Below are 14,509 nucleotides of genomic sequence, written 5' to 3' on the forward strand. Positions count from 1 at the left end.
TTGCATCCCTTTCCCCTCATTAGGCATAAATCCCTTTATTAGGCCATACAGGATATTTAGGCATTATATTCCTACCTAGATAGTATATAATCTAATCATTTTAGGATACCATTCATACATTTCAAAGACTATTCTTCACCATTGTTTTAAGACATGTATATTCTGATATTCATTTAACTTGTCATCTCCAGGTATATTGTGTCATTTGCATTATATCTCCTCTTAGCATAGCGTATATACTTGAGCATTTCATTAAATTGCATCTTAGGATTTAACATGATGTTATTACTTCCTATACATACCTCCATTTCATGCTAAACTCAAATTTTACAGGAATCGAGCAGAAAAGACTTTTCTTTTGGGTCTCAAAATTCAAATTTCAATTCAACTCAAGTTGTAATAGCTAGATATGAATGAGAATTTACATTTCCTGCCTTAGGTAGAATGAATGAGCATGGTAAATATCATGAATTGCTTGTTTTTCATGCATTTTTGCCTTTATTTCTCAAATTCTCACAATGGTGAAACACGAATGGCACGTGCACCATTTCGTAAGAGGTAAATTAATCCTAAGTTGAAGATTTATATCAACGGCCATAGTCGGGATGTAAACAAGACTTAGTATTTTTATCTTTTATAAAATAACACTGGATCCACACTGGATTCCTTTTCCAAAATCATCATATTTTTTTTAAATATTTTCCTCTTTTATCAGAATTTAATCTAAAATCAACTCAATATATATACCAATGGCCATAGTCAGAGTATATTGAGAGTTAATTTCATTTTAAATTCTATAAAAGCAACAAAATGTATTTTATTCTTCACTTGAATTTAAATGTAGTTATTACATAATACATTCAATGACCATAGTCAGGGATGTATTATGTCTTCAACCTCATTTTTAATTCATTTAAAGAATGGAATAGCTTTTCAAAATTTCAAATTCAAAATTTTTAAATTCATTTCATCACTTAGGATAGAATTGCATCACATTTTCAAAAATTCCTTTTAAAATCCAAGTGATTGTGAATATCTCTTTCTTCAAATTCCTATTTCAATTCTACCTCACTTCCAAAACTTTGAAATCAAATTCAAAGTTTAAAATTCAACTTGATTCATTTTATAAAAATTCCAAATTCAAGTTCAAAAGTCCAATTTGACTTTGAAATACATTTTCAAAATAAATTTTGAAATTCCAAGAATCCAAAGTTTAATCCTAACCTCAACTTGGATCCAGATTTCCAAGTATCAATCTCCACCTTTGGATCTCAGATTACATATCCAAAATCCATTCTAGGATCCAAAAGCCAATTCTACATTGGATCTCAGACTTCAGATCCAATTCCATTCTAGGATCCAGATTCCAATTCTACATTGGATCTCAGATTACAGATCCAATTCCATTCTAGGATTCAGAACCCAATTCTACATTGGATCTTAGATTACAGATCCAATCCCATTCTAGAATCCAAAACCCAATTCTACATTGGATACCAGATTACAGATCCAATTCCATTCTAGGACCCAGAACCCAATTCTACTTTGGATCTCAGACTTCAGATCCAATTCCATTCTAGGATCCAGAACCCAATTCCCCTTCGGACCTCAGATCTTAGATCTAATTCCATTTAACAAACAGAACCCAATTCTACTTCGGATCTCAAACTTCAGATCCAATTCCATTTTAGAATCCAGAATCCAACTTCATCTTGGATCTCAAATTGCAGATCTGGATTCCATTTAGGATCGAGAATCCAACTTTACTTTGGATCTCAGACTTCAGATCCCAAATTTCATCTTGGATTCCAAATCTTGAATCCAATTCCATTCAAAACTTCAGATCCCAATCTCATCTTGGATTCCAAATCTTGAATCCAGTTCCATTTCATTCCAGATTTCAAATCCAAATTCTTATTTTCGGATTCTAAATCCAAAATTCAACTTTGAATTCTATTTAGAATCCAGACTTTGGATTCAAATTCCATTTTGAATTCCAAACTTTCAAATCAATCTTACTTCTCAATTCTATTTAGATTTCCCACATTTCATTCTGATTTCAAACTTCAAAAAGCTAGAATTCAATTCCATTTCAGCTTTATTCTAATACAAAGTCCATTCATGACTTTGAGATTTCCTTTCTTCACCTTTTATCTCAGCTTCAAAATCATTCTTTTCAAATGAAAATTTACTTTCCCAACTCTGATTATTCCAAAAACTTAGAACTTTAAATCTTAAGTTCTAAGTTAGAAACCATTTCTTCACTCCCTTATCAGATTCATCTCAGAAACACTTGGAAAATTTCAAATCATTTTTCAAAAAAAAAAAAAGAGCATACATCTTCGCATTTGCACAAGCATGATTCTTTGTGCATTTAGACTTAGGATAAAGTCTTAGATAATTTCTTAGCAAAGCAAAAGGCATGAATTCGACCCTTGGTTCGATTACCCCTGGTAAAGGCACCAGGAACGGTCGAACCTCGTACCGACGAGCGGATCCCGTCTCCCAGTTTTCCCGCAAATATTTCAAAAATGGAGGCGAGTTATTTTCTTAAATACTTTCAAAATTAAGGTCACGTGAGACCCCGCAAAAGAGTTCCTCTTCTCTTCTTTTCTGTATTTTATTTTCTCCCTTCAAAAAGGAGGAAATAAGGGATTAGAAAGGAAAAAGAAAAGGAAAAGAGAGAACATTACGAGAGGAAAAATTTTGCGATGATTACAGTCATCTATTCTTGTGAAGCAGTAACTCTCTGAGGTTCAAGCCTAGTTGTATCCTGGGAACTCAGTCGCAACAAACCCCTTTTCGCATCTTCGGAATTCCCAGAGTGGGGCGACTAAAGTTCTAAAGATAGCGATCTTAAAAACGTGCCTCTAGGCTTGAGCTCTCCATTTCCTTAAATCTTTTTTTGTCACTTGTTTGCACTAACAGATTTGTGATTGCTTCTTCATGCAAACACATAAATATTTTTTTGCTTGTGGTTCACCATCATTTAGAGCCCCTATAAAGGCATGTGTCCCTTGCACCTCCACATGGATTTCATCCTTCAAACCCACTATAAAGGCATCAATCAAGGTGTCCACCCGGTAACTGTTAGACCCTTAATAGACTAGGCGCGGCGCATGCGCGGTGCACGCGCAGCATGCGCGGTGCATGGCGCGGCATGCGCGGTGCATGGCGCTCGCGATGGGCGCGGTGTGCTTAACGCATATTATGAGGAGGCATGTGAAATGAGGCGCGACACTCGAGCGGCTGGGGGCGTGCGGCGAGGAGGTGCCTGCGCCCGCCAAGAGGTGCGACCCAAGTGGCTGTTGGTGGCAATGGGTGAGAAGGCACTTGTGTTCGTTAAGGGGTGTGACCCAAAGGATGCGATGATTGAAGGCATGTCCCTTGAAAGTTATAAAGGTGTAACGTCTGGGCATTGCAGGGCATGCAAGCTAGACCAGTGTGATTGTATTTTATGTGTGAATAATACAAGTGTTGGTATTCTTTGCATTCGGCTTGTGTCAAAGAAAATCTTCTGTTGCTGTGAGGCTGAACGAGGTCGTGGCGATCTCGTGCCGGCGCAAGACAAATTTTGAAGGTGAAGTTTGAGCTTGTGACAAGTGGACTTAGAGCCAGGTTAGCCTATCATGTCGAATAAGACTGCGGAAAGGATAGGAACCTTGGAGGAGCGACTGGATGCTTGGGGCACTCGGTTGACGCTTTTGGAGACCTGAGTTGCTGAACTTGATGTCTGCATGAGATCTTAGGAGGAAAGATTCGAGAAGTCTCACGGGGAGACTTCCTTTCTTACCGTGATCCAGAATGATGTCAAGTCTATGGTGGATGAAGTAGGTTTTTTAAAATTGGGGCTACTTAGTAATTCCGCAGGCACTGAAATGAGAAAGATTAAAGTGCCAAAACCAAAGGCATTTACGGGTGTGCGTAATGCTAAGGAGTTGGAAAACTTCTTGTGAGACATGGACCATTACTTCAAGAGCATCAAGACCCCGGATGCTGAGAAGGTTGCTATCACCAGTATGTATTTAACTGAGGATGCAAAACTTTGGTCGCGCACTCGGTCGAGGGAAATTGGTCGTCCAACCATTGCCTTGTGGGAGGACCTTGTTCGGGAAATGAAAGAGCAGTTTCTGCCTAACAATACAACATGGGTGGCAAGGAATGCTTTGAGGCACTTGAAGCAGGTTGGTTCTCTTCGGGAATACGTCAATCAATTCTCTTCGCTCATGCTTGATGTCAAGAATATGTTCGAGGAGGACAAACTTTTCAACTTCATGTCTGGGTTGCAGGGTTGGGCTCAGACTGAGTTGAAGAGACAGGGAGTGAAAGATCTCTAGGCGACAGTAGCGGCGGCTGATGCGCTCGTCGACTACAAGGTGGCATCATCTGGTTCGAATGACCAAGATGTCAAGGGTAAGTCTAAGGAAAATGGCAAAGGTAAGGGCAATTTTGAAAAGAAGCCCAAAGAAGATGCAGGCTTTAAAAAGACGGATAAAGGCGGGAAGAAGGCTTCTGGCTGCTATATCTGTGAAGGGCCTCATTTTGCTTGGGACTGCCCAAAGAAAGAGAAACTAAATGCTTTGGTGGGTGAGGAAGGACCCTCAAAGCAAGTCCATGTGAATCATCTCCAACTTCTCAATACGTTGAGAAAGGAGATTGTGTGAAATGAGTTAATCTATGTAGAGGCAAAGATTAATGGAAAACCAGTAAAGGCTATGGTCGATACTGGGGCGACCCATAACTTCATTTCTGCAGAAGAGGTGAAGGCATTCGGCTTGCCGTTGTCTAAAGACGGAAGTCGATTGAAGGCAGTTAACAGCAAAGTGTTGCAGATCAGTGGCATTGCTCATGTCCAACTGCAAGTTGAGGAATGGGTTGGCAGTTGCAATCTGATGGCAATGCAACTGGACGACTTCCAAGTTATATTGGGGATGGAATTCCTGGCAAGGAATGCGGTCATTGTTATGCTGCATCTAAAGAGAATCCTCATCACATGGACGAGGGTGCCTTGTTTCGTTCAGGGCTTGGAAGAAAATTCAGTTGTAGGCTTGGTGTCGGCTCTACAACTCAGGGATGGAATCCAAAAAGGGCTTCATACCTATGTTGCAACCTTGATAGAAGATGGTAGATCGAATAGTGTGGAACGATCAGGAGAAGTGAACGATATTCTGCGGGACTATGCGGATATGATGCCGGATGAGTTGCCAAGGAAGCTTCCCAAGAAGCGAGATATTGATCAATCGATTGATCTGGTTCCAGGGGCACTTCCACCATCTCAGATGCCTCCTCCACATTTGGTTGAGTTGCGGCGGCAACTTGATCAGTTGCTAGATTCTGAATTGCTAAGGCCAAGCAAGGCACCGTATGGGGCGCCTGTGCTGTTCCAGAAAAAGCAAGATGGATCCCTTCGAATATGCGTAGATTACCGTGCTCTTAATAAGGTAACCATCAAAAACAAGTATCTGGTGCCTAACGTTGAGGATTTGTTTGATCGCTTGGGGAAGGCACGGTACTTTTCAAAGATGGATTTGTGGTCAGGATATTATCAAGTCAGGATAGCCGAGGGTGATGAATCAAAGACTACCTGTGTGACTCAGTATGGGTCTTTTGAATTCCTTGTAATGCCCTTTGGGCTAACAAATGCTCATGCAACTTTCTGCACTCTAATGAACAATGTCTTTCGGGAATACCTTGATTTGTTCGTAGTGGTATATCTTGATGATATTGTGGTTTATAGCCAGTCACTTGAGGAGCATAAGATGCACTTGAAAATGGTTCTGACCAAATTGTGGGGGAATGAACTCTATCTCAAGCAGAAGAAATGTGAGTTCGCAAGGAAGGAAATTCACTTCCTTGGGCACATTATCGGAGAAGACACAATAAAGATGGATCCATGAAAAATTCAGCCCATTATGTACTGGCCAAAACCAAAGAAGGTCTCAAAGATGTGGTTGTTTCTTGGCCTTACGAACTACTATCGTAAGTTCGTGAAGAGTTACTCTAAAAAGACGGTGGCGCATACTGAGTTGCTCAGAAAAGACAAGACCTGGGATTGGTCTGCTGAATGCCAGGAGGCATTCACTAAGTTGAAGAGGGTGGTAACATCAGAACCCATCCTTCGTCTGCCGGATTTTGGGAAGGCATTTGAAGTCCATACTGTTGCATCAGACTTTGCAATAGGAGGGGTGTTGGTCCAGGAGGGACACCCAGTTGCCTTTGAAAGTCGGAAACTCAATGATACAAAGAGGAGGTACTCTGTTCATGAGAAGGAGATGACGACGATGGTACATTGCCTACGAACATGAAGGCACTACTTGTTGGGCTCCAAGTTCATAGTTCGGACAAACAATGTTGCTACAAGTTGCTTTGCGACTCAAAAGAAGTTGACGCCTAAACAGGCTAGGTGGCAAGACTTCTTGGAAGAGTTTGATTTTGAGTTGCAGTATAGGCCAAGGAAGGAAAACTTGGTTGCTGATGCCTTAAGCCGTAAGGAGGAACCTGAGGTGGTTGTTGCTTCAATCACGCAAGTATCTGGAGATATCTTGCAGAGTTTAAAAGAAGAAACTCAAAAGGATCCAGTCACTATCCGCTTGTTGAAGCAAGTGGAAGAGGGGGTGACAAGGCAGTTTTGGATAGAGGATGGTGTTCTCTATGCTAAAGGAAGAGGACCCTATGTGCCTAACGGTGGCGGCTTGCGGAAATTGTTACTAAAGGAGGCACATGACACCCCATGGGCAGGGCATCCTGGACAGAAGCGCACGATGGCTCTCCTATCATCCAGTTATTACTGGCCAAGGATGGAAGAAGACATTGACTTATATGTCAGAACTTGTCTTGTATGCCAGCAAGATAAGACGGAGAGGAAAAAGGTTGCTGGGTTGCTGGAGCCCCTACCAACGCCGACTAGACCATGGGAAAGCATATCGATGGATTTCATCTCTGGATTGCCCAAGGTGGAAGGGTTTACATTGATTATGGTCGTGGTTGACAGGTTTTCAAAGTATGCAATATTTATTCCTGCTCCAAAGGAATGCACAACGGAGATTACTGCATAATTGTTTTTTAAACAGATTGTGAAGTATTGGGGATTGCCGATGAACATTGTGAGTGATCGTGACGTACGATTCACAGGGAAGTTTTGGACCACCTTGTTCGAGATGATGGGCTCTACGCTTAACTTCTTGACAAGCAATCATCCACAAACAGATGGTCAAACGGAACGCGTTAATGCTCTGTTGGAAGAATATCTCAGGCATTACGTGTTGGCCAACCAGAAAAACTGGGTGGATTTGTTGGATATTACTCAATTCTGCTATAATCTGCAACAGACCTCGATGACAGGTCAGAGTCCCTTCGAGTTGGCAACGGGGCAACAACCCTTCACTCCTCATGAGGTAGTGAAGTAGAAGGACCAAGGTCGTTGTCCTGCGGCATACCGGTTCGCAAGAACGCGACATGAGAGTATAGAAGAGACACAGAATTGTTTGGAAAGAGCCAAGCGGCAGATGAAAAAGTGGGCAGACGAGAGGCGTCGACCACTTGAGTTCCAAGTTGGGGATAGAGTATGGCTGAAACTCACTCCCCAGATTTGGAAAAAGATCCTAAGGAAGACAACACACAAGGGGCTCATTCCTCGGTATGACGGACCTTTTAAGGTAACCAAATGGATTGGACGCTCGGCTTATAGGCTGGAACTTCCAGAAAGGATTAAGGTACATCTAGTGTTCAACGTTAGTTTTCTCAAGGAGTACCATGAAGACTTGGAGGAACCCTCGCGGATGGTGCCACGGCGTGCTCCACCAAATATACGAACACAGTTTCAGAAGCAAGCTGAGTTCATCATGGACCGAATGGTGGAGGGCCAAAGCAAGAAGAACCGGAGGACCTACTTCCTAGTCAAATGGAAAGGACTGCTGATAGAGGAAGCAGCGTGGGAGAAGGACACTACTTTATGGCAATTTGAGGATTTGATTCAAGCCTACTTAAAGAAGATGAACCCGACGTGGACGTCAGATTCATCTGGTGGGGAAGGCCTGTTAGACCCTTAATAGACTAGGCGTGGCGCGGCATGCGCGGTGCGTGCGCGGCATGCACAGCGCATGGCGCTCGCGATGGGCGTGGTGTGCTTAACGCATATTACGAGGTGGCATGTGAAATGAGGCACGACATTCGAGCGGCTGGGGGCGTGCGGCGAGGAGGTGCATGTGCCCGCCAAGAGGTGCGACCCAAGTGGTTGTTGGTGGCAATGGGTGAGAAGGCACCTGTGTTCGTTAAGGGGTGCGACCCAAAGGATGCGATGATTGAAGGCATGTCCCTTGAAAGTTATAAAGGTGTAATGTCTGGGCATTGCATGGGATGCAAGTCAGACCAGTGTGATTGTATTTTATGTGTGAATAATACAAGTGTTGGTATTCTTTGCATTCGGCTTGTGTCAAAGAAAGTCTTCCGTTGCTGTGAGGCTGAACGAGGTCGTGGCGATCTCGTGTCGGCGCAAGGCAAATTTTGAAGGTGAAGTTTGAGCTTGTGACAGTAACCATGTTGCTCACATTTTTGAATTCTGCTTGAAATTCATGGACAAAACTTGTATGTCTGATCTTTGATAGAGCAATATTGAAATCGCAGTAGGCGGATGGCTCAAATTGATCCATCATCGCCTTAACCAATTGCTCCCATGAGGGTTTCCCGATTTGGCCCTCAAGCCAAATATACCACCATATGGCTTCACCTTCAAAGTAAATAGAGATGCAAGTTACCTTATGTATTCTAAACTCTGAAGAATTGATTTTCCTTAAATGCCCAGCTCATCAGATCTTCATCCGTGAACTAGGGTAATTCGAGTCTCTCTGGCCTGGTGACAATTGCTCCTCCGCTACTCAGACTCCCTCCTCTATGAATTCTATCGTCATAGCTAAAAAAGTCCCATGTAACCTACCCCACCCCTTTGAGTCACCGCATACCCAAAACTATATCAGTTTTGTGCATTGGTAAGACATGAAATGCGATGTGAAACAATCACCTTTGTATCTCAAGCTCGAGGTCTGAACAATACCCTTCGCTTTTAATTATCCTTCCCTCACCCACCAATAACTCCTCGTAATCTGCTATCTGACTTGTGAATGAAGTTATAAGTAGAGCATGCATCGATCAAGACTGATACGGTATAGCTTTCTTAACGTGTTGATTGAGGAATCAAAATACCAGATAAGGCATAGAGCAAAATCTGAGGAGATTCCTCCATTTCCTTATCTCGAATTTCCTGGTTCTCCTGAGCCCTCACTTCTAATTTGTCGACCAAATACATCCTTGATAGTTTATACTTATGCGTCGGACTCCATTTATCCTCGCAGTGGTAACAGAGACCTTTTGGCCTCTGTTCCAACATCTGGTCTGGGGTAAGTCGGGTGACCTGAACATTGCGGAGGTTTTGAGCAGCCCCTGTTTTTCCCATTGGTTAATGAGGTTCCTGGTGGTTCACCTATTTTTCGACACATTAAAGGAGGTGATGAGCTCAACCCCAATCCTCCTGTCCATGCCCGACTTCACTCAAACATTTGCAGTGTTGATGCAAGGGAACCATCCTGTCGCTTATTTCAGCAAGATGATTCCGGAAACAAAGTAAGGCTTGTCTACAGACGAAAAAGAAATTATGGCAATTGTGTGGGTAGTAGATCGGTGGAGACCTTACCTAGTTGGTCGGAGATTTGTGATTAAAACCGACAATCATAGTCTAAAACATATGTTGGGTCAGTGTGTCACTACACCCATGCAACATAAATGGGTCACTAAACTGCTAGGGCATGAGTTTGAAATACATTACAAGAGAGTTGCTGAAAACGTTGTGGTCGACGCACTCTCGAGACAAGGCACCGCAGACTACTATTAACAAGTCCTACATTCCCTTGGGTGCAGCAAATAGTCTCAAAATATGAGCAATTTCCTGAGCTGTAGAAACTGAGAAGGAAATTAGAGGAAAGTGTCTCAGCTGAAGCAGGGTATGCTCTACAAGGATCACTCATCACCTACAAGCTATAACGCACAGACTCGGCTTGGGGGTCGACACGCCCCGACACGGGTGTGGCTTCGAACACGGGGCGAACTCGGTCAACAGGTGTCGAACTCAGTAAACGCACCTGGGCCGAGTCCGTCCACTTTATAGACTCAGTCAACTTTGACCGAGTCTATAAAGGTCCATATTTGAATTTATTTTGGACTCAGGTCGGGTACATACCCGACCCGGATCCAAAATGTTATCGGCGTCGGGGCCGAACCCTAAAAGGGGCTTACGACAGGGGGAGGGGCTTACGACAAACCCCCTTCAGTCTCGCCAGCGATCTTTCCCTCTCCCCCAACCATCCAGCAGTCATCCCCTTCAGTCTCACCGGCGACCCACACCCCGACGACCGTAGTCCAGGCGACGCCAGTCACCCTCTCCGCCAGCCACTGGTCCTCTCAGTCTCAGGTATGCCCTCCTCTCTCTTCTGTTCTTCTTCCTCTTCGTTCGACAGGGGACTCCCCCTGCCTCGTTCCTCTTTTTCGGCAGGGGGCTGCCCTCTGCGTCGGATCTGTGTTCTGGTAGGGGGCTCCGCTCCCTGCCTCAGTTTGTTTTTCGGCAAGGGGTGGAGCCCACTGCCGCCCCCTGCCTCAGATCTATTTTCCGGCAGGGGGCTGTCCTCTGCGTCGGATATGTGTTTCGGTAGGGGGCTCCGCCCCCTGCCTCAGTTTACTTTCCGGCAGAGGGCAAAGCCCCCTGCCTCGTTCTTGTTTTTTGGAAAGAAGAGGAGGCTTCTGCCATAGTTTATTTTTCATCAGGGGGCTCCCCTGCCTCATTCGTGTTTTCCGGTAGGCACACAATGAGAGGGGTGGTTGTTACTATTTTTAAGTGTTTATTAACTTTATTTAGGTATTTTCTTTTCAGTTTTCACTTTTCAGATACAATGGCGAGTTCTAGTGGGAGTGTCAATATAGTCGGTTCAAGTTTTAACCCTAGATTAGAAGTTTCTCAACCACTTTGGAGGTTTGTGACAAAAGGGATAAAAGCTAGTGGTGGTGGTGGGAATATGCAGTTTTATTGTAATTTATGTAAGACTGCTTTCACGGGTTCTTATACGCGTGTGAAAGCACATCTTTTGCATATTCGTGGTCAAGAAATTAGGGCATGTTCTGGGGTTGACAAAAACTTATTAAAGCAATTAAAGAAAGAACAAGAGGAAGCTGAAAAGAAAAAAATTGCAGAGATGAGAAGTGATTTGATTAATCTGCCTTTTTCCTATTGCTAGTGATGTACAAGAAAAGCTTTTGAAGAAAAAAAAGATGGAAAGCAATAAAACAATACAAGTGTCATTCAAAAACATGGCAAGAGCAGAAATTGATAAAAAGATTGGTCGATTCTTTTACTCAAGCTCAATTCCTTTTAATGTAGCTAGAAGTCCATACTGGAAAGATATGATTACATCTTTGGCTAATTGTAATTTGAGTGGTTATGTGCCTCCTAGTTCAAAAAAACTTAGAACAATCATTCTTGCAGAGGAAAAAAATAAAATTGAAAACTTGTTAGAGACCCAAAATTTTGCATGGAAACGACATGGAGTGTCTATTGTTTCTGATGGGACTGATATACAAAGGCGACCACTAATAAACTTCATTGCTTACTCACTTAATTGGCCAATCTTTTTTAAGACTATTGACGCATCTAAGGAGTATAAAGATGTTGAATATTTAAAGAGATTATTTGTCGAAATGATAAAAGAAGTGGGTGAAGAAAGGGTGGTGCAAATCATTACTGACAATGCTCCAGTTTGCAGTCATGAAGGAATAAATTTGGCAAGTGAAGATACATATTCACATATTTTTTGGACTCCTTGTGCAGCACACAATTTAAATTTGACACTTAAGAGTATATGCAATTCATCAAAGATGATGCACATGCACGTGAAATGTGTTTAAGGATTGAGAAAATAGAGCATGATGTTCGAAATATTAAAAATTTTGTTGTAAACAATCATCATGCCCTTTCTATATTTAATAGGCATTCTGATCTGAAGTTACTAAAAGTTGCTAAAACTCGTTTTGCTTCTCGCATTGTTATGATGAAAAGAATTAAGCAACTCAAAAATGCATTAATGATAATGGTGGCTGATCAAGATTGAGATTTTTATCGTACTGAAGATGATGTTAAGGCTCAAGCTATCAAAAAATGCATCTGTGATGATTTTTTGTGGGATAAAATTACATATTTTTTTGAATTTACAGAGCCTATTTGGGAAATATTGAGAGAAGTTGACAGAGATGTACTCATGCTTTATAGAATTTATGAAATGTGGGACAATATGATTGAAAAAGTTTAAAATATCATTTTTAAACATGAGAAGAAAGATGTTGCACTTGATGATTCAAGAGGCAGGAGTGTAAACGTTGGGAATGAAGTACTCTCTTAGGAGACGAGTCAACTGTTGATCCTCTGTCATAGGGTCATAATGGACTCAGGGTCCTCAACTAACTCAACAAGCTCGAGGTCAAGCGAGCGTCACCCTTGCATGCACCTGAAGGTAGACCGGTGCAGTAACCATCCTAAGGAAATGGTTTTCTACCTACCTAACGCGTAGTGTAACCAAACCACAACAAACCACAAAGCGAGTAAAATAAAAGGGAAAGAAAGCAATAAACAAGCACCACATACTTGCACCCTAACAAATATTATGCGAAAAGTAAATTATGAACACGGTATCAATCATGCACAGTCACCTCCTAAGGGAAACCTAATAGGTAGGCCATGCAGGAACAGTAAGCTGGTCTCTAGGGATCGCAACCAAAGTGGTTCTAACTCCTAAGTACAAAAAGAAACTAGCAATCCTAAATAAGTAAACAGAGAAATAAACTAGCAATCCTAAGCCAAGAACTGAAAGGAAACTAGCAACATAAGTAAAACAAGCACTCACAAGAGGCAATAAAGTAAATACTCATTTCAATCGTCATTTCTCGGCAACGGTGCCAAAAATTTGATGCAATTTTTTCAATAAAGCATTTTAAAACAATATTTTCAATAAAAATGTATGTGCAAACCGTGCATCAAATAATAAAAACAGGTTAACACTAGCGGTGAAGTTCGTGGGAAGAAGGTGAGGATGAAGATCCCACTCTTACCCCCACCTCACCTACTTACACTCTCGCTTTGCCGCCATATAACATGGGTGCCCTTTCTGTGCATGAAGATCTCGTTGTTACCTTTGCCTCACCTACTTACACTCTCGCTTCGCTCCCATAAAACATGGGTGCCCCTCTTGTGCCTCATCCTCAGCAGACGCGAAGAAATTCAGGGAGAGAAACAAGCTTCAGATGGATTGAGGAGTAAGATGATGTTTGCCTCTATGAATGTTTAGTCTTGTTTGGTCTAGTCCAGTCATGTCTTGTCTTGCTTTGTTTCATTCTTGTTTGTCTGGTTTTATTTCCTTTATGTGTACTAAGATGTTCTTAATGGAATAAAATGTTTTTGAATGAATGAGTATCATAAGTGCATGCATGTAGTAGAATTTCGTCTGAGATGTTCTTAATGAAATAAAATTCTTTTGACTGAACGAGTATCATAAATGCATGCATGTAGTAGAATTTCATGTGAAAATAACCTAACTGACTCAAATAATGATAAATCCATTATGTGATGAGTTCAATGCAGTATATATGGCTACTCGTAGGGGAACGTCCTATCTGTCTAAGGACACTTTAGTTGTCATTCGAGAGATGGAGCAACTTGATGTTGTGACTTGGTGATGGAGAGCACCTTGACGGACCATCTCAGAGGGTGACTTCATCATCTTGCACCTTAAGAGGTGCACCAGCTCAGAGAGCGCCTTCATCTTTCTATACCTCAGAGAAGTATGCTTCATACAGTGGTGGAGAAGAGAATATAGAGATCCCACAAGGATCATCAATGAGAAGCTCAGGAAAAGAAAGCACGTGAATACCTTCTGAGTATACTACAAACTACATCCTGTATAATCCCAAACAGTCATTTCAAGCATCACCTCTTGGGTCGAAAGGTTCAAGAATATGCAACCTTCACTTTTTTATGACACTTCTGATAGCGTCATAGTAGAGAACTGACTTATGTAAGTGGAAAAAGCCTTAGATGTTATTCAGTGCCCTGAGGATCAGAAAGTATGGATAGCGATGTCAAACCTGACCAACGACACAAAACACTGGTGGAGGAGCATCCGAGACACTCTTGAGCGAGACACCTATTTGCCTTGGTCCACCTTTGTAAGAAGGTTCTACAGACAATTCTTTTCGAAGTGTCAGATGGTGGAAAAAGAGGAAGAATTTAGGAAACTGAAGTAAGGGAACATTACTGTAGCCCAGTATACTGCACAATTTAACTCTCTTTCCCATTTTGCCAAGTCCTTGGTGGCAAACGAGAAAGAGAAGTGCAGGCGCTTTGAGAGAGGCTTGAGATCTGAAATTTTGAGGTTAGTGGGGCTATTGTAAATAAAGAAATATAGTCAACTCGTGGACTATG

General features: G+C 42.1%; 1 protein-coding gene across 1 annotated transcript; it reads left to right on the plus strand.

The window, feature by feature from the left end:
* The first annotated feature begins 7,505 nt into the window (after window positions 1-7,505).
* On the plus strand, window positions 7,506-8,048 carry LOC149829806 (uncharacterized). The gene has a single exon (XM_090015300.1). The coding sequence runs from the start codon at window positions 7,506-7,508 to the stop codon at window positions 8,046-8,048; it is 543 nt and encodes a 180-aa protein (XP_089871426.1).
* The last annotated feature ends 6,461 nt before the right edge of the window (window positions 8,049-14,509 follow it).

This window comes from Nuphar pumila, chromosome 8, assembly GCF_984573655.1.
Source record: "Nuphar pumila chromosome 8, dmNupPumi1.hap1.1, whole genome shotgun sequence".
Lineage (NCBI taxonomy): Eukaryota > Viridiplantae > Streptophyta > Magnoliopsida > Nymphaeales > Nymphaeaceae > Nuphar > Nuphar pumila.